This window comes from Alexandromys fortis, unplaced genomic scaffold (genome assembly GCF_014885135.2).
Source record: "Alexandromys fortis isolate MF-2015 unplaced genomic scaffold, M_Fortis_MF-2015_v1.1 scaffold_284, whole genome shotgun sequence".
NCBI lineage: Eukaryota > Metazoa > Chordata > Mammalia > Rodentia > Cricetidae > Alexandromys > Alexandromys fortis.
The window spans coordinates 349,562-373,116 of NW_026068160.1; the positions used below are offsets into that span (position 1 = coordinate 349,562).

General features: G+C 55.5%; 2 protein-coding genes and 1 non-coding gene across 5 annotated transcripts; all 3 read left to right on the top strand.

Annotated features, from left to right (window-relative positions):
- Positions 1-7,583: 7,583 nt before the first annotated feature.
- Positions 7,584-9,767, top strand: Rpl18a (ribosomal protein L18a). 2 transcript variants are annotated; one of them, XM_050127776.1, is made up of 5 exons: positions 7,584-7,705; positions 8,818-8,997; positions 9,083-9,212; positions 9,435-9,544; positions 9,635-9,767. In XM_050127776.1, exons 1-5 carry the CDS (start codon positions 7,688-7,690, stop codon positions 9,725-9,727), a joined length of 531 nt encoding a protein of 176 aa, XP_049983733.1. In that variant the 5' UTR covers positions 7,584-7,687; the 3' UTR covers positions 9,728-9,767. The 2 variants fall into 2 exon arrangements, with proteins under 2 accessions (XP_049983733.1, XP_049983732.1); XM_050127775.1 differs by having other exon boundaries at positions 7,673-7,705; positions 8,791-8,997.
- On the top strand, positions 9,250-9,380 carry LOC126491854 (small nucleolar RNA SNORA68). Its single transcript, XR_007589475.1, has one exon. It is a non-coding gene; the product is annotated as a small nucleolar RNA SNORA68 (small nucleolar RNA).
- Positions 9,768-12,489: 2,722 nt separating the features above from the next.
- Positions 12,490-21,675, top strand: Slc5a5 (solute carrier family 5 member 5). 2 transcript variants are annotated; one of them, XM_050127724.1, is made up of 15 exons: positions 12,491-12,958; positions 13,565-13,630; positions 13,926-13,977; positions 14,081-14,148; positions 15,076-15,230; positions 15,483-15,623; positions 15,720-15,849; positions 16,141-16,229; positions 16,373-16,485; positions 16,557-16,627; positions 16,983-17,069; positions 17,147-17,328; positions 18,561-18,685; positions 19,642-19,757; positions 20,652-20,880. In XM_050127724.1, exons 1-15 carry the CDS (start codon positions 12,602-12,604, stop codon positions 20,748-20,750), a joined length of 1,851 nt encoding a protein of 616 aa, XP_049983681.1. In that variant the 5' UTR covers positions 12,491-12,601; the 3' UTR covers positions 20,751-20,880. The 2 variants fall into 2 exon arrangements, with proteins under 2 accessions (XP_049983680.1, XP_049983681.1); XM_050127723.1 differs by lacking the exon at positions 19,642-19,757 and having other exon boundaries at positions 12,490-12,958; positions 20,652-21,675.
- The last annotated feature ends 1,880 nt before the right edge of the window (positions 21,676-23,555 follow it).

Consider the following 23,555-nt stretch of genomic DNA (forward strand, 5'->3'; position numbering starts at 1 on the left):
CAGGCCTGCTGGCCTGGGGCAGAGCTGGAGTGTAGGCATGCCTACTGGGCACTTGTCTTGAGCGAACGCACCCACACCCCTAGCATAGGACGGAGCTATGTTTAAAGGCCTTGACTGGGGCCCCAGAACTCCCTGCTCCATCCCCAGAACCTTAGATTCTACTTCCACCCCTGCCAGCAGAGTCCACTCCTGGTGACCAGACTGGTCCCCTTGGCTGAGTTGTATGGCAGCTCAGCCTCCTCAGTCGCCCAGGGTGCTAGCCAGCTGCCCCTCCCACTAGCAGCGGTGCGGCGGGTCCATAGGCATGGGGCTGGTGCTCAGAGTTATATATCCATTATTCTTCCCTACTCTCTACCATTTGCACAATGTGGCCATTGCTAGTGGTCACAAAAAGAAAAAATTAAAACAAAAACTTCGCGTCCTTGAGCTTCTCTGTCCCCAAGTTTAGGAGTGGAGGTGCTAGGCTCCTCGGGAGAAGAATCACTGGTCAATCCCAAAATACTAGGTCCACATGTAGATCCAGGCAGCTGACGGGTCAGCCGTCTTGTCCTCGTGGGAATGGTGTATGTGTGTGTGTGTGTGTGTGTGTGTGTGTGTGTGTGTGTAATGGAGGAAACTGTGAGCCCTCAGGGCAGGCATTCTGTCTGCAACACTCCCAACTAGTTCAGTCAGACATCCCTCTCCGCGGCTGGGGACAGGTCTCAGCCTCCACAGGACCATAGCCACAGGTCAGCTCCGGTGACTGTAGGCTGCTCCACCCCTGAGCCACGCCCCCAGCCCCTCTCTGTAGGATCCTAGGCTGCCACTCTACCCGAGCCACGCACCAACCACTTCCGTGGAACCTACAATCTTCCCGCCTCCATCTCTCATCCCTGTTGAGCTTTGGGAACAACTGCCATCGCTCACAGTTTTCTTCATTCCCCCAACTCTGGGCTTTTCCAGTCCCATCACCAACAGCCTCACGCCGCCCCCTTCCGTCCGCTGGAGGAATGAGCACGAGGACACGCCCCCTCGGGTGCTGCGGGAGCTCGTGGCTTTGGTCCGCCTCGCTCCCTTGACAGCCAGTGCCTGGGGTTTTCCAGGTTAGAGTCCACGGCTCCTGGGGCACCTTGTGCCTCTCAGTTCCTTCCTCAGGCAGTGAAGCTCTCAGACTGCCTTGTGCTTCTCTGTGTGATCCCTTAGAAATCACGGAAGCACCGGAGCTTTCCGGACAATTGTCTTAGACATTCATCTTCTGTAGTCTGTAAACTCTGCAAACATCACTGTATCCTGGCAACTACAACTGTACTGATCCTGGCAATGGCCACTATATTCTCTTTCTGATAAAGGTATAAAAAGTCTGATTGCAGGGTTGGGGATTTAGCTTAGGGGTAGAGTGCCTGCCCAGCGAGGGCAAGGCCCTGGGTGGTGGTGGGGTATAAAAGGTCTGATTGCTTGCAATAAAATTGTCCCAGGGTCAGTATTGCTGAGGTCCCTTCAGCCCGTGTGGTTTAAATCTTCATGGTCAAATCAGCTGATCTCGGTCTGGTAAGTGCAGGCAAGCTCCCTCAGAGGTCAGTCCCAGCCTGTGCCCGCAGATTGCCCTCCCAGCCTTCCTGAGTGGGAATCGTCCAGCTTTCCCATACCCCACTCAGACCTTCCCCGCTGATTGCAATGGTTGATCGATTATTCCTCCTGGGTGTGGTTTCAGATCCAGATAGGGTGAGTGATCAAATTACCCAGGCCACAGGGGCCGGAGAGTCTGAATCTCCCGGGAGGGTACAGTAGCCCACCAACAGACTGAGTTGGGTTTTTGTTTTGTTTTGGGGGGTATGAGACAGGGTTTCTCTGTGTAGAAAATGCAACCGTCTTGGAAGCCTGTCCTGGACCACCCTCTGAAGACCAGGCTGGCCTCGAACTCACAGATACCTGTCTGCCTCTGCCTCCTGATTGCTGGGATTAAGGGTGTGTGCCACCACCAGCAGTCAGTACTGTGTTTTTTTTTTTAATGTGTATGTGGGGAGGGCACATACCACATCTGGGACAACCAGGCATGGCGAGGTCAGGAAAACTTTCCGTTCTCTCCTTTCAAAACTTTCAAAAGTGTGTCCTGGGGAGCCAGGTGCTGGTGGTGCACGCCTTTAATCCCAGCACTCGGGAGGCAGAGGCAGGCAGATCTCTGTGAGTTCGAGGCCAGCCTAGTCTACAAGAGCTAGTTCCAGGACTGCCAGAGCTAAAGAGAAACCCTGTCTCAGGGGGAAAATTGTCCTGGGGATGAGGAGGTGTCAGGCTTGGCAGCAGACACTCAGCCCACAGAGCCATCTTGCCCACCCATCACATGCACCTTCCTCAGTTTTAATTTGTGTGGGTGTTGTTTTGCCTACAGTATCTATGTGCACATGTGTGCCTGGTGCCCAAGGAGGTCCCCTGGAACGGTGGTGCAGACAGCGGCAAGCTGCCGCGCTGGTGCTGGAAGGAAACCTGGATCCCCTGGATGAGCAGCCAGTGCCCCCCAGCGCCTACTTAGGACTTTTCTCTGATGATGAGTCAGACCTACAGTCTCTAGAGTGGCTGGGATGTCACATGTGGACGCCCATCCAGGGCAAACAGACCGTGCGTGCACGCCTGTGTGACAGCACGTTTGTGACACAACACAACTTTTTTGTTGTTTTTGGAGACAGGCTTTCTCTGTGTAGCCCTGGCTGTCCTGGACCTCACTTTGTAGACCAGGCTGGCCTCAAACTCACAGAGATCAGCCTACATCTGCCTCCCAAGTGCTGGGCTTAACAACCTTTAGAAATAAACCCGGGCTGGAGAGATGGCTCAGTGTTTAAGAGCATTGCCTGCTCTTCCAAAGATCCTGAGTTCAAATCCCAGCAACCACATGGTGGCTTACAACCATCTATAATGAGGTCTGGTGCCCTCTTCTGGCCTGCAGGCATACATGCAGACAGAATATTGTATACATAATAAATAAATATTTTAAAAAAAGAGTTGAGGGGGCTGGACAGATGGCTCAGAGGTTAAGAGCATTGCCTGCTCTTCCAAGGGTTCTGAGTGCAATTCCCAGCAACCACATGGTGGCTAACAACCATCTGTAATGGGGGTCTGGTGCCCTCTTCTGGCCTGTAGGCATACACACAGACAGAATATTGTATACATAATAAATAAATAAATATTTAAAAAAAAAAAAGGGTTGATTCCAGGACAGCTAGGACTATCAAATTGAGAAACCATGTCTCGGGGGGAAAAAAAAAGAACCTGTCACAAAAAAAAATTAAAATAAATCAAACAAGAAAAAGGTCACCCTTAGTTACACAATAAGTTAGAGTCCAGTGTATGGATACTTGAGAGTCTTTCTCTTAAAAAGAAAACAAAACTGTGATTGGTAGCTAATCCAGTTGCCATTCCCAACTGCTTCTTCCCCTTGTTTCTCTCCACGTTTACAACCACAGTTGGCCACAGTTTCTACTATGAGGCATTGGCAAATGTTCACTGACAAGAGGTTGTTTTCTTTCTTTTAATTTAACTCACTATTGTTGTTGTTGTTGTTGTTGTGTGTGGGAGTGTGTGTGTGTGTCCACACATGGAGCTCAGAAGACAACTTTCAGGAGTTAGTCCTATCCTCCATCCTGTNAGAATATTGTATACATAATAAATAAATAAATATTAAAAAAAAAAAAAAGAAATAAACCCCACCATTATGGGACTCAGTTGTCCGATTCAGGTCCCCAGGCTTTGGTGGCAACTGCCTTTGGCACCTTAGCCACCTTCGTGGCTTCTTGTTTTTGTTTATTTGAGGACCTGTTTCAAGGCTGACCTTGAATTTCCAATCAGCCTCAGCCTTCCTAATGTTGGGGAGACAGGCGAGCCCCACACACACCCTTGTCACTTGCCCATTCCCTCCGTGGGCTTCACAGGGTGATGTGGAGACCCAGAGAAGTTAAAAGTCACAGGAGAAAGCCACTGGCCAGGGGGAGGCTGAAAGCGTACAGAACACGGTGAGTGGGGGCTACAGAGGAGCCCAGAGGCGGCAGATGAGTAGCCGGGAGTTAGCTGAGCCCTGGGAGAGAAGACTTGGCCCCAGGACTCAGAATTTATTGGAACTTAACAGACTGATTGTAGCATGAATTCTAAACGGTCTTAATAATAAAACCCGTAGTTAGATATTAGGGGGTGAAGGCTGAAAGACCAGGGAGGCAGAGCAGCAGCCACTAGTTCTCACCTCTACAAATCCTCAGGCCAAACGCTCTCTATGAAACCTTAGACTGTATCCTAAGCTCCTGTCTCCTCCTGCCTTATATTCCTCTCTCTGCCCAGCCATATCCCTTCCTGTCTCCACCTCCCTAGTGTTGGGATTAAAGGTGTGAGCAACCACTACCTGACTCTGTTTCTCTTTTAGACTGGATCAATTTCATGTAGCTCAGGTGGGCTTGAACTCACAGAGATCTGTCTGCCTCTGCCTCCTGTGTGCTGGGGTGAAAGGTGTGCGCCACCACTGCCTGGTCTCCATGGTTAACTAGTGGCTAGCTCTGCACTCTGCTCTTCAGGCAAGCTTTATTTCTTAAAATACAAAGAAAATATCACCACAATCAATGGTAAATGCTGGTGAACCCCAAGATTTGGTGAGTGCTGTTGACCCCCTGACCTCATGAGCGCTGTGAGCACAGCCAGGCCTCATGGGAAGGATACAGATGGAACATTCCCAGGGACAACATTTGTCACTGTCTGGGAACATGGCTCTGTGGCCTCCTGGGAACCAGGCACACAAGCGGCGCACATGCATGCATGCGGGCTAAACACCCGTACTCCCCTAAATGAGCCTCATGCGGTGATGCACACCTGTAATAAGAGCACCCGGAGGCTGGGGTGGCAAAGCTGGGAAGACAGGGGAGCCCAGAGCCTGAGTCCTTGCCTAGAGGACACAGTGACGGGCTTTCTAAGAGTATGGCAAACACTACCCAGCAGGCCTTGCCTTTCTCCCCCTTCCCTCGCCTCACCAAGAGCCTTAGGTAACATCCTAAAGCTGCCCCCACAGTCTACTCCCTTATTTGGCCACTCCCTCATGCCTGACTAAACTCAAGGTCCAGCAATCAAAACCCACTATTTGGCTCCATCGGCTGACCTGTCCAGTCAGGACAGACCTCGCACATACACAGACACCCGCTGGCATCTCTGTGGGACCCAGAGGCACCCAGCCACAGCTGTCCCTCTTGGGGGGTAATAAATCTTTGTGCCAAGAATGTCTGGGTGTGTTCTGTGAGGGAAACCAGGGACCCAACAGATCACCTGAGGGCATTTGGGGCCTGAGGGCTGGGTGCAGAATCCTCCCCACTTCTGAAAGGCACAGGGACTGGAGTGAGCAGGGAGGGGACAGCTCACCCTGGATCAAAGCAGGGTGGCCTGAGACCCCAGATTACCTGGGTGCACTGTGGAATGATGAAGCCAGCAACTTAGCAATCCAGAACCCTGACAGCCTTTGGTGATGGAAGCCCAGGTCCTACCAACAGGTGGCCCTGCTGGGAGTCTTCACCCCCCTCCCCCAGAGTGGAGCCCGTTAGAGCAGGAGGTGTGTTCCAGGAGAGGCCAAAGGGGACATCTGCAGAGGTGACATTCCCAGCACCCTGTCTCTGGCTGTGTGTTCTGGGCACATGGCTAAGGCTGGGAACTGCGGGTATCTCGGTAGACTTCTCTTTCCTCTGCGTCTCCACTTCCTACACTGTGCCCTCTCAGGGTACAGGCTGCAGCCTAGGATCTGTCCTGCCTCTCACAGAGGCATGGAGCGGTGTGTTCCAGCAGAGGGAGGCATTGTGTCCTAGCCTGCCCATTGCAATTACTCTGATATGCTGTTTTTTTCGGGCGGAGGAAGGGGGGCTGTATGATGAAATGTTGCTAAGGAGCCAGTGGCATCCTCCTGCCTCACTTTCCTATTCGTAAAGACACAAGTATGTGCCACCATGTCCAATTCTAAATCTTAGGACCATCCTATGTGCCGGGGAGTGTTTGTGGCTTTCTCTGATGGCTGGGAAAACTAAGGCCCCACACTTGTGTATTCCTGAGATCAATGGGAGCAGGTAGCCAACCAGCAGGCGGCCCAGAGAGAGAGGCGGCCCTGCAGCAGAGCCGAAGGGAGGCGCGCGCTACCTAGTGGTCGCTAGTGGAGACACAGAGCGGATAATGTTGCCTGTCTCCCTACAATTAAGAGAACACCAATAGGAAAAGAACAAAGTTAAGAGACGGAGTGATACAAATCGATGAAGAAAACAGCTACGTGAGCCGTCGGGTGAAACAGTCCTGCATCCCAAGAATCTGAAACCTGAGGCAGGAGAATTACAGTGAGTTACAAGCTGGCCTGTAACTCCTGTCTCAACAAACAGTAAAAATAAATTGATTACAGATAAAAAGATCAATGGACTAGAGAGATATAGTTCAGCAACTAAGCGCACTGAAGGGGTTCGATTCCCAGCAACCACATGATGGTTCACAACCATTTAACTCCAGTCTCAAAGGGACCCGATGCTCTCTTCTGGCCTCCCGCAGGCACCAGACACGCAGATGATGCAAACATACCTGAAGGTACAACACCTAAAAGACCCCAGCTTAGCTGCTGTAATGCCATTTTGCAAAGCTTTCACACAAACAAGTATAAGTTCAAGGTAGTCAGTACTCCTAGACTGCCAAACAGGATATCAGAAACCAGGCCTAGGAGGGGAACGGACAGTTCTGGGAAAAACTACATGTGCCCTAGATAGGACCAAGTCAGCTACTATCATATCTTCATGTCCCCGAAGAACTTGTCCCCTAAATGAACCCATCACCCCATTCGAACTGACCAATGAGATCCCTGTAACCATGCATTGCTTCTGTATGCCTGCTTTTGCCACCCTTTTCCTATAAAAAGACCTTCGCCCAGCCTACAGGCGCGCAAGTCCTCCGAAAGGACTTTGCCGCCCACAGGTACCTGTGCCCTCCCAATAAACCTCTTGCTAATTGCAGCCAGTGGTCTCGACTGTTCCTTGGGTTGGGGTCTCCTCCTGAGGGAAGGACCACTCTGAGGGTCTTTCACACCTAAAAAAGAATTAGCACAACAACTTTTTAAAAAGATGGACAGATGATGGGTGACAGATGGTAGATACACAGGGAGATGACGTAAAAAGAGGAAGGAGCCGGGCGGTGGTGGCGAACGCCTTTAATCCCAGCACTCGGGAGGCAGAGGCAGGAGGATTATCGCGAGTTCAACGTCAGCCTGGTCTACAAGAGCTAGTTCTAGGACAGGCTCCAAAGCTACAGAGAAACCAGGTCTCGAAAAACAAAACCATACAAAAAGGGGGGAGGGGAATTGGAGGGAGGGAAGAAGAGCGAAAGGAAGGAAGGAAAGAAAAAAAAGAAGACCGCTGAATTAGAAAGCCTTTACGCCCACCACTCCCAGCATCCCCCGCACGCAGACGCTCCAGAGGCTCTTGTTAAACTCGTCGCTCTGCCTCGCTTCCTCCTGGGAATTGTAGTCCCGACGTGAGAGGGATAGGGAGGGGTTACGGAGCTGACCTGTAACCAATAGAGAAACTAAGATCTTAGAGCGTGAGTGTACGTATCCAATGGACGCACGGCATCGAGAAGGGCGGGACTTCCGTCAGGGAGTACATGGTGAGAGCCTGCGCGGAAAGTAACACTTCCTTTTGTGACTGGCGGCGGACGAGGACGGACTGCCATGAAGGCCTCGGGCACAGTAAGGCGGGCGCGGTGCGGCTGGGGGCGCGGCGTTGGCGGCGGGACCGCGCGGAGTGGCTGTGTGCCGGGATGGCGCCGGGCACGCCCGCGGGGACCTGCTCGCCGGGCACGGGCAGCGATCCGCGGTCACAGGCTCCTCGCGGCAACATGGCGGCCGCCGCGTGCTGAGCAGCCGCGGAGGGAGCGGGCGCATCAGGGCTCGTGTGGGAGCATGGCCCGCTAGGCAAGCCGATGGGGCCGGCTTCCCCCTCCAGGACCACAGGCCAAGGTCCGCTTGTCTGGAAACAGCCTGGCACAGTGGCGCACGCTTGTGATAGCAGAACCGGAATGCAGAGCCAGGAGGATTGTCGCGAGTTCCAGTATAGAAAAACAAAAGGAAGGCGGGCGGTGGAGGTGCAGGCCTTTTAATCGCAGCACTCGGGAGGCAGAAAGGCGGATCTCTTGAGTTCGATGCCGGCCACAACTGGCTGCAACTACAAGAGGTAGTTCCAGGAGAGACACCAAAAAAGCTCCATTGAGAAGCCCTGTATCAAAACCAGAAAGAAACAAAATGAGATACGGTTGTCTAGTTTGGTTATTACCGAGACAGGACACTAAATTTCAAAGCTAACCTGGATTACTTAGACACGCGAGGAGGTGGGGCTCTGCCTCAGCCTTTGACAAGCATGCCTTGCGGCCCCTTCCGGCTCTGAAGTCCACAAGCATGTTGCTGCACACCTGTTATCTCAGTGCTTGGGAGGTAGAGGCACGTAGGTCAGGATTGAGTCATCCTTAGCTATTTCCAAATTGGAGGCCGAATTGGCCTGCCTGGTATTTGTGTAACACTTGGGAAGGGCAGAAGAGTAGCCGTCTAGGGTGTGGTGTCTCACACTAGCGCCGTGAGCAGGAGGATTGCTGCGAGCTGCCCCACCTATGCCTGTGCAGGCACAGGGCTGACCTGGCGTGGGGGCATGGATACATGCCATCCTTCTGCCTCCTGGTGAAAAGCTAGTCTGTGACCTAGGCTCGGGGGCTGGGGAAACTGAGGCAGTCCATGGCGGGGCACTTGCGTTCTGAAGTGGCTGCTTCTGGCGTGACAGGCAGGCCTCGGTTCACCACCCTGTCTTTCAGCTTCGGGAGTACAAGGTGGTGGGGCGCTGCTTGCCCACCCCGAAGTGCCACACACCACCGCTGTACCGAATGCGCATCTTCGCGCCCAACCATGTGGTGGCTAAGTCCCGCTTCTGGTACTTCGTGTCACAGCTGAAGAAGATGAAGAAGTCATCCGGGGAGATCGTGTACTGTGGGCAGGTGCGGCCCAGGGCCCCGCAGGGTGGCAGTCCCTGGGCTCCCCCAGAGCCGAGGCAGCACACTTCACTGCCCTTCCTGCCCACAGGTATTCGAGAAGTCCCCCCTGCGCGTGAAGAACTTCGGCATCTGGCTGCGCTATGACTCCCGCAGTGGGACACACAACATGTACCGCGAGTACCGCGACCTGACCACTGCTGGGGCTGTCACACAGTGCTGTGAGTCCCCACCCCTGCCTCTCTCCCCCACCCCTGCCCTGCACCCAACCCAAGAACTGCCACTGCTTGTAGCGGCTGTTTAAACAGTGGTGCGCACAGCAAAGGAACTTCGTCGCCTTTGGGGGGCTGTGCAGTGCCCCCCAGAGTGAATCAGGAGGTTCCACAGCCCTGGGAACGGGTGCCATGTGAGTGCCTGAGGCTGACTTCCTTCTCCTTCCTCAGACCGAGACATGGGTGCCCGGCATCGTGCCCGTGCACACTCCATCCAGATCATGAAGGTGGAAGAGATCGCCGCTGGCAAATGTCGCAGGCCGGCTGTCAAGCAGTTCCATGTGAGTTCCCTGAGTGGGGGCTGACGCAGGGCTGTGGGGGGTGGTTCTGCCTGGTTGAGCCCTGGACACTCATCCCCTCCCTCTCCACAGGACTCCAAGATCAAGTTCCCACTGCCCCACCGTGTTCTGCGGCGCCAGCACAAGCCTCGCTTCACTACCAAGAGGCCTAACACCTTCTTCTAGACCCAGAGACCCACTAAATAAAGCTCCAGAGTTCTGCCTGGCTCCTTTGCTTCTGTGGGGGGCAGGGATGACTAAGCACAGGCTTGGGCTCTTTCTATAAGCTATTGTACCCCAGGAACCTTATTGCTCATGCAGGCTGCATGAGTGCTGGCTCAGGCCTGAGAATTCCAGGCACGAACTTAATCCACCCCCAGGACCTGGTTGAGCCCCTTATCCTGCAGGCACTAAACCTCTACTGGTGGGAATGAGGCCAGCCAAGCCCTAGGGACGGGGCCTCAAGGCTGCCTTTGAGGACCAGAGGTGTCTTTTTCCAAGAGTCAATGTGGGTGCTAGGTGCTGCTGACCAGGCAACTGGGGCTCCTGGTCAGGTGTGACCAGCACCATCATGGCCAGGCTGGATTCTGAAAGTGGTACAGGCCGGCCCACCCTCCATGCCTTGTATACAGTGATGTTAAAGTGTGCAGGGTTCCTGCTGGTGCGGCTGAGAGCTAGTGTAGAAGAACATTAAAAGTAATGCACTTGAGGTTTGTACATTTTTAACATACTCCTTATTACCTCTGGAGGCCCAAAAGAGGGCATCTGGCCCCCTGGAGATGACATGACAGATTTGTGGTCACTGGGATCCACTCAGTCATAACATCAACCAAAAAGGATAAAGATAGTTCAGTTGTCCTCTACTTGCCCCATCTGGCAAGGCTGAACCTCCAACTCAGGTGGTGTCATACTGTGCAGGTGGGCAAGAGAGGAGTTGGTATGGCCGCCACCCAGTGTTTGAGCCTGTGAAGAGCCCCTTCGGCGTGTCTGGGTTGGTCCCCAGGGCCTCAGTAAGGCCCACATTAGTGACTCCAGCCTCAGGAGAGCTGCTACTGCCTCTGCAGGCACCCGCATTCCTGTCCACCTGTCCCTCACCCTTACACACTCATCTTTAGGATTTGTTAATGGTAGTTTAAGCCTGCCTGGCCTCAGGTTATCACCTACCTCTGCCTCTTGAATGAGCTATAAAAAAACAACTGCTACCGTGTGGCGCGCCTTTGCCCTTTGATCCCAGCGGACGGGAGCCAGAGGCAGGATTCTGAGTTTGAGGCCAGTGTTGTCTGCAAGAGCTAGTTCAGGAGAGGTTCCAAAACTGCAATGAAGCACTGTCATAAATAGACACCTGCTGCCGGCCAGTGGTGGCCCATCCCTGTAATCCCAGCATTCAGGAGCCAGAGGCAGCCTGATCTACAGAGCGACAAGGAGAGCCAGGACTACACAGGCAAACCAGTCTGGAAAAACCAACTGCAAATTGTGTAGGGCAGCGTTAAGAGCGTTGGGCGCAGCTCTTTGTGAGGCTACAACATTCAGCACAAGACTTTGCTCCACTTGGTAGGACCGCTAGTGTGTCCCCCCCCCCCTCCTGTCAGCTCAGCACCTGCAGCCTGCCTGCCTGCTGGCCTGTGCAAAAAGAACAGCAGTCCTGTTTTGTGAAGGCTTGCCTCTTCCTCTCCAGTCCCCTTAGACTCCAGAGTGCCCCATGCCTGTCACATCTCCCCCTAGCTCTACCCATTCCGAAGCATTTTGAAGACCTGAAAATTCTCCCAGTGCCCTTGACAGCAAGACTTGGGAGCCAGTAACAGCCAGTACCTCCAGCTCCTCTCTGCCTTGGGGTTTCAACTGAGGTGCCTGGCGATTCACCTCAGTTGGAGACACTGTTCGTCCTACGGGGAAACACGGAGGAGAGCTAGGCACTTTGGGCAGGTCTACAGCCTGAGGCAACCAGGTCCTCTACCTGTCAGATCACCCGAAATGTGGGGGACCCGACAGGGAATCAACATTGGATACCCCAGATTCTCCACCAGCTCATCCGGGAAGGGTTCCACGGTGGAATCTCCTGAGCCTCTGACTGCATCGTCCCAAACCTCAGGTCAAGTCCTCATTCCCTTGAAAACCAGCTCAGGACCCAGGTCTTCGCCAAATTGAAGGAAAGGATGGGCACTCAAAGAACGAGCAAACAAGTTTGCGCAGGGAGGCTGGTCTACACTTGCCAGCCCAGCACTAGAAGATGAGGCAGGAGGATTGCCATAGCTTCAAGGTCAGCCTGTGGGAGGGAAGGAAGAGTAGACCGAAAGGGGGGGAGGGCAAGGACGGGTGTGGAGCACACTCCTGTCAACCCGGCCAGGACTCCATGCATGCCGGCCTGAGCTGCTTGAGAACCTGCCTCAGACACAGACACACGCCACACACAGACACCACACGCACACGCACGCACGCAAAGGGAAGTAGGTCCAGACTGCCCTCGTACAGACTGAGGAGATGAGTACTAAACACCTAAACAGAAAAAAAAATTCTCCAAGTGTGTTCTCACCGGGAAGCCCAGAGTGCCTCCCACCGGGATTGGCTGGAGGGCAAGATTGGACACTTCCCTGTTCCACGCTGCGGGAAAGACAGACACCCTCTGGGGAGGGCACTTTTTCTTACGGAGCCCGGTAGCTCCCCCCCCCCCCCCAAGGAAATCCCAGTGCCAGGCTCCTCGTAGCTCCGGGTACCAAAACCCGGCAGGCTGTACGAGCGCGGGTCTTAGCCTCCAATGCCCGGTCTGTTCATAGCCCTGGATGTGAGAGAAAGTATCAGGAGACGCGAGTGTCGCGGAGGAGTTCCCACACACACACCGCCCGCACCCCTACAGGCCCGCTCGCCCCAGGGTGGAAAGGGTGCGGGTCGCGCCCGCCTCCCAGGCTGGGGGCGGAGCTGCACTGACCCCGGAGCCCAATAAATCCTCGGCGCGAGGAACGAGAGGACCGACGGCACACACGGTGAGTCCCGCGCTGCCGTGCACGCACTCACCGAGGGTCCTGCCCGTCTCTGCATCCTCCCTGCACCGAGTCACCTGTCCCCATGGAGGGGATGGAAGCCGGGCCGCCGGCCACCTTCGGCGCCTGGGACTACGGGGTGTTCGCGGCCATGCTGCTGGTGTCCACGGGCATCGGGCTGTGGGTCGGCTTGGCCCGCGGCGGCCAGCGCAGCGCCGACGACTTCTTCACCGGGGGTCGGCAGCTGGCGGCCGTGCCCGTGGGGCTGTCGCTGGCCGCCAGCTTCATGTCGGCGGTGCAGGTGCTCGGGGTCCCCGCCGAGGCGGCGCGCTATGGTCTCAAGTTCCTGTGGATGTGCGCGGGCCAGCTGCTCAACTCGCTGCTCACCGCGCTGGTCTTCTTGCCGGTTTTCTACCGCCTGGGCCTCACCAGCACCTACCAGGTAGGGGACCCGGTCCCGCGGGAATGTTCCGGGAAGATGCCCCGGGCGCGGGGCAGGGCCAGGAAAGAGGAAGAGTCCGGGTCCCACGGCTCGAAGCAGCCTCGGGGCGGTGACTTCCCGCTGACACCTGTCCCCGTGTGCGCCCAGGACGGGCCACCCACCCGCGTCCGCACACGGTTCAAACGCCTGCAGCGATACCAGGGCCCTGCAGGATTTCCCAATCTTTCAACGCCTAGTGTAAACGAAATGGCTCGGGCCTTTAGTCTCAGCACTGGGGAGACTGAGGCAGGAGGACAGCCATGAGTTTCAGGCCAACCTGGGCTCACTAGGGAGACCTCAGCTTCAAATCTGCGGGCACAGTTAGGCACACTGCAACCGTCCAACAAGGGTAGTGACAATTGAAAGCTTATACCTGATATATCTCAGTACTCGAGAAGCTCGGGCAGGAGGATTGCCTCGAGTTCTAAGTCAGCTTGGTTTACACACAGAGACACTGACTCAAAAGAACTGTTTAAGCGCGGGTGGGCACCCGGGAGAGAGGGAGAACAAGGAGGGTGGCTGAGGGGTCATGTTCCCGGTGACCTCCAGCCCTGGCTCCTTCTTCAGTATCTAGAGCTTCGCTTCAGCCGAGTGGTGCGGCTCTGTGGAACGCTGCAGTACCTGGTGGCCACGGTGAGCAAGCTGCCCGCCCAACCACGCCCACACCAGACACTCATCCCGCCCCACCTTGCCCTCACGCCACGCCCCCATCCTGCCTGGCCCCGCCCCTACCCGCGTGAACTCTGCTTCCGAGGGACCAACCAGGACCACGCCCAAGACTCCGCCCTCATCCTGCCTGGAAATACCCTCCTGTCCTGCGCCACCCCATCCCTCCTAAAATCTCCCTCTTGTAACCTAGCCCTGCCCCTCCCTCCGTCTGGTTCCGCCCTCTTCCCCGCCCCTATCTCACGTCCCTCCCCACCCACAGATGCTGTACACAGGCATCGTGATCTACGCACCCGCACTCATCCTGAACCAAGGTCTGACTGGCGGGCGGGGGAGGGGCCGGGCGCCCAGGAGCCCAGGCTGGACCTTGTATGAGCGCGCAGAAGCTGGAGGCCTGACAAGAGGTGTGTTTTGCAGTGACCGGGTTGGATATCTGGGCGTCGCTACTGTCCACGGGAGTAATCTGCACCTTGTACACGACCGTGGTGAGTGAGCCGTGGCCGCTGCGTGGTCTTGTGGACGACTCCAGGCGGGAAGCACCATCCCAACTCCCTGTTCCCCTGCCTGACTGGACCCCCAGGACCTCATGGGCAGGCGCACTTCGGGTGCTGCTGGATCCAGCAGCCCCGAGGGGCTTTGCCTGGGCTCTCTGGTCCCTGAGTTGTGGCCTTTGCCTTTCCAAAGTGAGCGGTGTGTGTGGGGGGGGGGGGGATAGCTGAAGCTGGCTGAGACTCCGGCCTGCTCTTCTCTGGGCCCCATGTCTTGACTGTGCCTCCTGAGGGACTGGCGTGTTCTGGGGCTGTCCCTGGCACTGGAGGCTCAGCTTTCGGTGAGGCAGGAAAACACAGGGAGAGCTAACAATAAAAGAGAATAGATGGAAGCTGCCTAGGAGCCGTCAAGGTGAAGGTGGCTGAGGCCGAGGCTTAGAAGTTCTAGGCCAGCCTGGGCTCCACAAGCCTAAAAAAAAAAAAAAAAAAAAAAAAAAAAAAAAAACACAAAAAACAACAACAATGAAACCGGGCGGTGGTGGCACACACCTTTAATCCCAGCACTCGGGAGGCAGAGGCAGGCGGATCTCTGTGAGTTCCAGGCCAGCCTGGTCTACAGAGTGAGTTCCAGGACAGGCTCCAAAGCTACAGAGAAACCCTGCCTAGAATAAAAAAGGGGGGGGATGATAAGAGATATTGGGGTATTTGCTGTGACGGCTAGCACAATTGCACCTTTCCACCCATACTCTTGTTTAATCCTCCAACCAACATTGGGAAGGCACACTATCCTCACTTCACAGGTGGGGAAACTCAAGGGGGGATCTTGGCTCCCTGGGCCACAGGAAGCCATGCTGGGTGGAGTCCTGCCCCAGCAGCCAGGGACAGGCCTGCCTGTGACTGTCCCCTCTCCCCTCTCATGCATAGGGCGGTATGAAGGCTGTGGTCTGGACAGATGTTTTCCAGGTCGTGGTGATGATCAGCGGCTTCTGGGTGATCCTGGCCCGAGGCGCCATGCTCATGGGAGGCCCCTGGAATGTGCTCAGTCTTGCCCAGAACCTTTCCCGGATCAACCTGATGGAGTGAGAGACAGGGCCTCACTCTGTAGCCCAGGCTAGCCTCACATCTATGCCTCAGTCTCCCCAGCACTGTGAAGGTTTTTGAGTCCTGCCCCCCCCCCAGGTGTCCCAGGGCAACAAAACTCAACCTAGAAAACACCTACCCACCTTTCAAAACTCCCTGCAAGCACAACACCCCATTAGGACCTGGAAAGCCCTGGGGATCTGGGGAGGGCATCCTCACGTGGTCGCTAGCCTACCTTTTTCCCTCCTCAGCTTTGACCCAGATCCTCGGAGCCGCTACACCTTCTGGACTTTTGTAGTTGGTGGTACGCTGGTGTGGCTCTCCATGTATGGTGTGAACCAAGCCCAGGTACAGCGCTATGTGGCCTGCCGCTCAGAGAGTAAGGCCAAACTGTGAGTATGCAGGTGAGGGACCCACGCAGAGGCTTCGGGGACAGGCTGTCCCTCCCCCACACACTCCTAAGGCCACCCCATCCCCCCCCCCCCCAGGGCCCTGCTTGTCAACCAGCTGGGCCTCTTTCTGATCGTGGCCAGCGCGGCTTTCTGTGGCATTGTCATGTTCGTCTTCTACAAGGACTGTGATCCCCTCCTCACAGGACGCATCTCTGCACCAGATCAGGTGAGCTCACACGCCAGACTCCGCCCTCTCCAGGCCCAGAGGCGGGGCTGGAAAAGCATTCCCTCTCAAAGGCACGTCTGTGCCGCTGTTTTGGTCTGGGAGGAGAGGGAGATGGCAGAGTGGGTGTGTAAGCAGGCAAGACCTCAGGCCAGCATGACAGCAGCGGACTGTTGATACAGAGGCTCTGGCCTAACTCACTATGTAGCTGAGGCCTGCCCAGGACACCAAAAACAAAAAGAGAAAGCCCCGCCCACGTCCCGTGTGTGACAGCCAGGCCTCTGTCTCCTGCAGTACATGCCGCTACTCGTGTTGGACATTTTCGAAGACCTGCCCGGAGTCCCCGGACTCTTCCTGGCCTGTGCCTACAGTGGCACCCTCAGGTGAGCACCCTGCTCACTCCAGCTGTGACAGCGGGGGAGGGGGCCCTGTCTGTAAATTATGGGGAGGGCCGTAGGCAGGGAGACTGCAGCAGGATAGCGCTGTGCGCCCTGAGGCTCGGCCCTTGTTTCTCCTCCACCTGCAGCACAGCATCCACTAGTATTAACGCCATGGCAGCCGTCACGGTGGAAGACCTCATCAAGCCGCGGATGCCTGGCCTGGCACCTCGGAAGCTCGTTCTCATCTCTAAAGGGCTCTGTGAGTTTGGGGGACCAGGGTGTGGGGCCAAGGTGGTACCCCACACTGACTGCGCCATTCCACCCCCACAGCCCTCATCTATGGCTCAGCCTGCCTCACGGTGGCTGCTCTGTCCTCGCTGCTGGGAGGTGGTGTCCTCCAGGTGAGACTTCAACCCCACCTGCCCTGCACCCCAGTGTGAGTCCCAGTCAAGGCTCGAGGAGATGCCCAGGCCGCTGTGACACTGGAGAGGCGGGACTTGGTGTGGGGAGCACCAGTCATCCGAGAGGCTGAGGCGGGAAGATGGGGAGTTCAAGGCTAGACTTAGCTACCTGCATAAAGAGGTCGAGGGCATACCTGAGACCCGCCACTGTCATTTTCTACCAGCCTTCGAGGAGAAAGAGGACAGGGAAAACTGGGGTGCAAAGCAGTGTCAAGGCCTGCAGTGGGTTTCCTTAGGGTAAACTGAGTCCCGAGAGGCGGTGGCTAAGCCCAGCCCTTCTCCGCCTGCCTCGCAGGGCTCCTTCACGGTGATGGGCGTCATCAGTGGGCCTCTGCTAGGTGCCTTCACTCTGGGAATGCTGCTGCCAGCCTGCAACACACCTGTGAGTGGGGAGGGTGTGGGTGTGGCCTGCGGGGCATGGTAAAGAGGCACCACCCCTCACGGTGGTACTGCCCCCAGGGCGTCCTGTCTGGACTGGCTGCAGGCTTGGCTGTATCCCTGTGGGTGGCCTTGGGGGCTACACTGTATCCACCTGGAGAGCAGATCATGGGCGTGCTGCCCACCTCCGCCGCCGGCTGCACCAATGCATCGCTCCTCATGGGCCAACCTGGAGCTGCCAACACCTCCAGTGGGGTCCCTAGGTGAGCAGCCCAGGGGTAGGGTCCAGTGTGCAATGTCATGGTGTCAACTGGAAGGAACTGGGAGCTGTGGAAAAAACATTCCTAGGGGACAAAAACATCTGTGCAAAGGCCCTGGGGCCACATTCAGGTTCCGAAGGCCACAGGTGTGTGAGCTGGGCTTAACAGAAAGACAAGAGGAACCCAACGACTGACTGGCTTTGGCTTTATTTTTTATTTTTGTATTTTAGTAGTTTGAGACAGACTGGCCCCAGACTCGCTATGTAGCCATGATGACCCCAAGCAAACCCTCGATTCTCCTGTCTGTCTGCACCTGCTGCATGCTGGACCACATGTGTGCCCAGCATGTCTGGCGACCTTTTCTTTCCTTCTTTCTTGGTGATTATATTTTCTGTTGGGATGTAATTAGCATCCTACATAACTCGCCATAGGATCTTAGGTTTAGCTGGTGTGGTCTAACGCTGGAGGAGCAGGCAGATCATGGATCATCCTTGCTTACAGAGGTAGTTTGAAGACAATTTGGGCTACATTAATAAATCAAAATTTTTAATTCTCCCAGCTTCTGGGAAGATCCATGTGTTGAGTCTGTGGGTTTCCCTCTTCCGGGCTTTTGTGTCTCACCTTGCTTTGAAGGTTCATTCTGACGACTGTGAGGGAAGATGTGCTGTTCCTTTGATCTCTGTGTTGAGTAATATTCCATACAATGCAGATTGCACACGTGTGTAACTGCCATCAGTTAGTGGACATGTGGGCAGTGTCCTGCTTGGGGCTGTTGTGACCCTCACGCTTCATAAAGCCAAGCTTGCATAGGCTTCTCCTCCAGCCCTCGGGAAGCTGGGACATCAAGGCCTTCTTGGACAACTTAGCTAGATAGACCTTGTCTCAAAAGGAGGCCTAGGCTGGGGTGTAGCTCAGTGACTTCCCAGCATGGGAGAGGGCCTGGGTTCCTTTAGAAAAATAAGAGAAAATGCAACATGCCCATCTGGAGCCTTTCGACCTTGGTCAGGCCCCGTTGACGTTTTCCTGTGCCTCTGCCTCAGAGGGTGCATCTGTGGAGGGTGACCAGAAGGGTTTTTTCTAAGTATTTAGGTTCATTTAATTCCAAGATCAGTGGGGAGCCATGGTGGGTGGGGAGACCTAGCTCCTGCACAGGTCTGAGTGATGGCTGAGCTGACAAGGTGGGCGGAGAGTGTGCTTGTGGACAGCCGGCATCTGTGCCCTCCTCTCCCAACCAGCTCCAGAGTAGAGGCAGACCGCCCCGCGCTCGCCGACACCTTCTACGCCATCTCCTATCTCTACTACGGGGCTCTGGGCACGCTGACCACCATGCTGTGCGGAGTTCTCATCAGCTATCTGACAGGTTAGTGCAGTGGCCTCCGAGGTCAGTTGTTCATCCTCCTGCCTTCACCCCCACTCCCTGAAGGGAACCTGGGAGGGACCCCGTCGGCCGTGAGCTGCGCCCCCGCCCCCCAGGCCAGTTTTCTTTTGCAGACCTGGGAACTGAGGCCGGCTCCTCCAGGAGGGTCCCGGCTAAGGCCCAGGGATGCGAGGCGCTGTCCGCGGTCCTGAAGCCAAATCTCGTTGTTAGGCGGCTCCCAGACCCCGCAGAATTGTTTGCTTGGGTTTGAGATGGGGGTGGCGTCCTCGTCCTCATTCTGTAACTCAGGCTGACCCTCAAACTCATGACAATCCTCCTGCCTCAGCTTTCTGTGTGCTTGGACGGCATGTGTGCATCACCACCTTCAACCCCTGCTCCACTTGCTTCTCTAGTTCATGTGTTTCCTTTGAGACAAGGGTTCCATGTAGCCCAGGCTAGCCTCGGATCCTTATGGGAGCATGCACTGCCGTGCCTGGTTGATGTGTTCTGGGGATGGAAGTCGGGGCTCAGTGCTAGCAAAACAATCCTCTACCACTGAGCTGCGAGCTGTGATGATCGAGCACAGCCCCAGCCTGAGCTGAACCTCTGAGAGAGTGAGCTGATGCCCTCGGCTTTGGCTGAGCTTCTAGACACTAGGGTTGAAACTGGGTGGATGGAAGGTTGGGCACTTCCAGCCTGCTGAGTGACGGTGCCCACCTGTGATGCCAGCACTCCAGAGCCAAAGGCAAGAGAATTGATTGCCTTGAGTTCTAGGACAGACTGGAGACCCTGTCTCAAAAAAGAAAAGTAGGTGAAATGAGACTCCTAGGACAGAGAGGGCCAGGGGAAAGATAACCTAAAACTGAAGCCAACCCAGCTCCTCACGAGTGGGCAGCCTTGGGTGTTGCCAAGGCTGAAAGAACACCCAGCACTGAGTTCCTGTCCGCCTGCCCCCTCAGGCCCCACCAAGCGCAGCTCCCTGGGCCCTGGACTGTTGTGGTGGGACCTGGCTCGGCAGACCGCGTCCGTGGCCCCAAAGGAGGACTCCGCCACTCTGGAGGACAGCCTGGTGAAGGTCAGATCCAGCTAGGGTCACTGGGTGCCAGGGCCTTGGGGACCCGGTGGGTGTGGCCCCAGGGGCCGGGCAGATTCCTCTCTGCGGTCAAAGCTGTCTCTTTCCCAGGGGCCGGCACACATCATCGCTGCCTATTTTTATCATATCTGTTTTTTTAAACAATTATTTCCTGCCTGTGGCGGGGGAAACTGGTTTCCCCTCGAGAGACACTTCTGAAGAATATTCTTAAGATAACATTACTTAATTCAGAATTACATAAGAAACGGGGAGTGGGAGCTGGGCTGGAGCTGAGCCCAGGGACTGCAGAGTCCCTGAAAGTGGGAGACGCTGTCACCTCCTGAGAGACCAAAGTGACACAAAGAAAGAGGTTTTCCAGCAGGTGACACCAAAGACAGGAATGTGGAGCACGAGGCCAGCCTGAGCTCCACAGCAGGCTCGAGGCCTGGGGCACCATGAGAGCCTGTCTACGTGACAGAGAGTAAGAAGCAGGCAGTGGCTCGCAGAGGACCGGGTCCCTACACAGCACCCATGTCTGCAACTTCAGGAGGTCCCCTTCTGGCCTCCAGGCACCCAGCACACACACATGTTGGCCAAATATGCATACCCATAATACAAAAATAAAACAGTAATAAGGTTATGAAGCTGGGTCGGGCACGGTGATGATCTCAGCATTGAGGCAGGAGGATCACTGCAAGTTTGAGGCCCACTGGGGTACAGAGTAAGACCCTGTCTCAAAAATAGTCTGAGATGGAGCAGGGCTGAGGCTCGGTAGAGCGCGTGCGTAACACCGGGTGGGGTGGCCGGAGGATGAGTCGCGGCTGGGGGTTGGGGCCCGACCTGGTCCTCGGGGACCCCATCTGGGACGGGTGTGTGATGTGCTCCGCTTTCTCCCAGGGTCCGGAAGACATCCCTGCTGTGACCAAAAAGCCCTCTGGCTTCCTGCCAGGCGACGAGGCCCACCTGCTGTCCCTGGGGCGCGAGACCAACCTCTGAGGGCGATGCCCCAGAAGGCCAATGGCGGGCCTCGGGTCATCAGCCTCCTCTCTGGTTGGCTGGACGGGAGCGGACAGAAGCTTGGCTGGTACTGGCTCTGCTCCCTCCCGGGTCCCCTTGGCCCTCCCACGCTCAAAGAAGGATGGTTCTCCATCCACAAAGGAAACCGTCTGGAACCTTCTGGACCTTGTAGAGCTGCGGTCAGCGGCTGAGAAAGCTCAGCTGCTCTGACAGGCTTGCCGGCTGAGCCACCCGGGCCCTTTTAACAGGCAAAGAAACTGAGGACTGTCGCCCAGCAGTGGGGAGGTTCAGAAATACAGGGTCATCCTCGGCTACATGGTGAGGCCATTCTGGGCTACAGGAGACCCTGTCCCCAAACAAACAAATATAGGTGACCTTTGCTGTCACCGTGCTTGGCAGGAAAGGGCTTCCCCAGCACACAGTAGGCCCAGGATCCCCACCACCAAGGAGTTTTTTAAAATAGTGGAAGGGACATAGACACATGGAAAACCAAGGCAGGGGCGAAAGCAAGGGGTCTCTAGGACATAGAGCGCCAGGGTTGCGGGAGCTGCCGGGAGCTGCCAAGGGATGGATTCCTGGAGACCCCACAAGACACACGGACGTGGTAACACCTTGACTGCGGACTTAAAGTTTGCAGAACAAAACTATCCGAGAGCGTGTTTGTTTTGTGCTAATTCCTTCCGCTTCACAAGGCCCCGTGAATGCCATCTCCCATGCTTCCCACCTTCACCTCCGCGTGCGTGCTGAGCAAGCTGCCACTGAACTGCACACCTACATAGACCGCCCTTTTTTTTGACGCAGTGATTTATTCATGCTTCTGGGTATATCAATATTTCACTTTTATTCAGTGCCAAGTAGTATTCCATTGTACGGACATACCACAGTGTGTCAACTGGCTAGCTGCGTTCCAGCCTCGTCTAAAACAATAAAATTGCTGTGGTGTTCAAGTGCCATGGGTGTGATGTGATCGATCGGCTCCACGTCTGTGTTCCACGGAAAAGATTTCAAAAAGACTTACTTTCTTATTGAACATATGTGGTCTTTTGGGGATCCTGGTTCCCTAGACAAATAGTCTAGGGAAACATCTATAGCCAGGCCATGATGGCGCACGCCTTCAGTCCCAGCACTCGGGAGGCAGAGGCAGGTGGATCTCTGTGAGTTCGAGACCAGCCTGGTCTACAGAACGAGTTCCAGGACAGGCTCCAAAGCCACAGAGAAACCCTGTCTGGGGGTGAGGGTGGAGAAAGAAACATCTACAGAGACAAGTCAGCACTGTAAGTTAGGGAGTCTACAGGAGCAAGCCAGGTGCCATCCCAGCCCTCAGAAAGCTGGGGCAGGAGACGTGCTGAGCCCCAGACCCATCTGGGCTATAGAGTTTTCCTGCCTCAAAACAACAGGATAAGAAGCTAATAGGCGGACAGCTAATGCTGTCCCTGCACAAGAAAGACGAGTCTAGCCGACTGTGCGCGGGGTCTCTGTACAAACACGGTGTGGGACCCTGAGCAGGCACTGTGTCCTGGCAGCCATGTTCCTCAGGCTGCTGCACTTCGATTTCTCCCGAGGAGTTCCTTTCTTGGGTGACCATGACCTGGCTGGTTCCTATGGCAGTGACATGTTTAATATGGGGCTAGGACTGAGTCAAAGTCTTGTAGCCCAGGCTGGCCCCCCACTTGCTGTATAACTCAGGATGACCTTGAACACCTGACCCTCTGGCCTCCACCTCCCCAGTGTTCACTGTTTCAAGCAAGAAGCTTCGGAGCCCCCCACATCCCCTCCTCCAGGACACCACCTCCTCTATCTATCTATCTATCTATCTATCTATCTATCTATCTATCTATCTCTCCATCCATCTACTTACTTACTTACTTATTTATTGGTTGGTTGGTTTTCCAAGACAGGGTTTCTCTGTGTAGCCCTGGCTGTCCTGGAACTCACTCTGTAGACCAGGCTGACCTCAAACTCACAGAGATCCACCTGCCTCTGACTCACATGTGCCAGGACTGAACACGTGAACCACCATGTCACCACTCCCCTTATTTTCTTTTTTTTTCTGAAAAGGTCGTTGCCTTCATCTGTGTGCATGCAACACATCAATGCCAGGCCACAGGCCAGAGGAGCTCGCAGGAGCGGACTCTCCTTCCACCATGTGAAACTGCAGATCAAACTCTGGTTCTCAGACTACACAGCAAGCTCCTGTGCCCCCTGAGCCCTCTCGACAGCCCCTCTTTTCTGTTTCACCCTACCCTCGATTCCATTTCTTATCTCAGTGGCAAACATCCCCAGAGCGGCACTGACTGCCAGCCAGGGTGGTGGCCGCCTTGCCGCACCCAGAATATATCGTGTCTGTCTTTCAGTCACCTGACAGGAGGCCACAGCCCCATCCACTCCCCGCTCCCACCAGCCTGGTCTCCCCAATTCCTCGTTTAGCACAGACTTTAGGCCCCTGAAGCGTTGTGGGATGCTATCGATTGAGCACGGAGAACTGCTCTTGGGGAATTTCTCCTCTTGTGTTTGAATGACCCAGGCACTCGGAGCTCCGGGCCCCCTGGTCCCAGAATGAAACCTTCACACCCCCGTCCAGCGACCTTCACAGCTGGCTTTCATCTCCTATGTTGTTTTTAGCATTTTTGCATGCACAGGCCCCTGGCTGTTCTGCGCTCTCTCCTGTGGTGGGGCTCTTTTGAGCAGGAATTCTAGACGCTCCCTTGAAGCCCACCTGCTGACTCACTCTGGAGACCCCTCCAAGAACTGCCTGCCGCCCTCTGGGACAGAGCATGGAGCCCC

Excerpts from the sequence above, each read along its gene's own strand:
- Slc5a5 (XM_050127723.1), top strand. The coding sequence starts at position 12,602 with ATGGAGGGGATGGAAGCCGGGCCGCCGGCCACCTTCGGCGCCTGGGAC. Across the intron at positions 16,230-16,372 it reads GCCTACAGTGGCACCCTCAG|CACAGCATCCACTAGTATTA; the intron begins GTGAGCACCCTG and ends CTCCACCTGCAG. Across the intron at positions 18,686-20,651 it reads TCTCATCAGCTATCTGACAG|GGTCCGGAAGACATCCCTGC; the intron begins GTTAGTGCAGTG and ends GCTTTCTCCCAG.
- Rpl18a (XM_050127775.1), top strand. Across the intron at positions 8,998-9,082 it reads AGATCGTGTACTGTGGGCAG|GTATTCGAGAAGTCCCCCCT; the intron begins GTGCGGCCCAGG and ends TCCTGCCCACAG. Across the intron at positions 9,545-9,634 it reads CGGCTGTCAAGCAGTTCCAT|GACTCCAAGATCAAGTTCCC; the intron begins GTGAGTTCCCTG and ends CCCTCTCCACAG.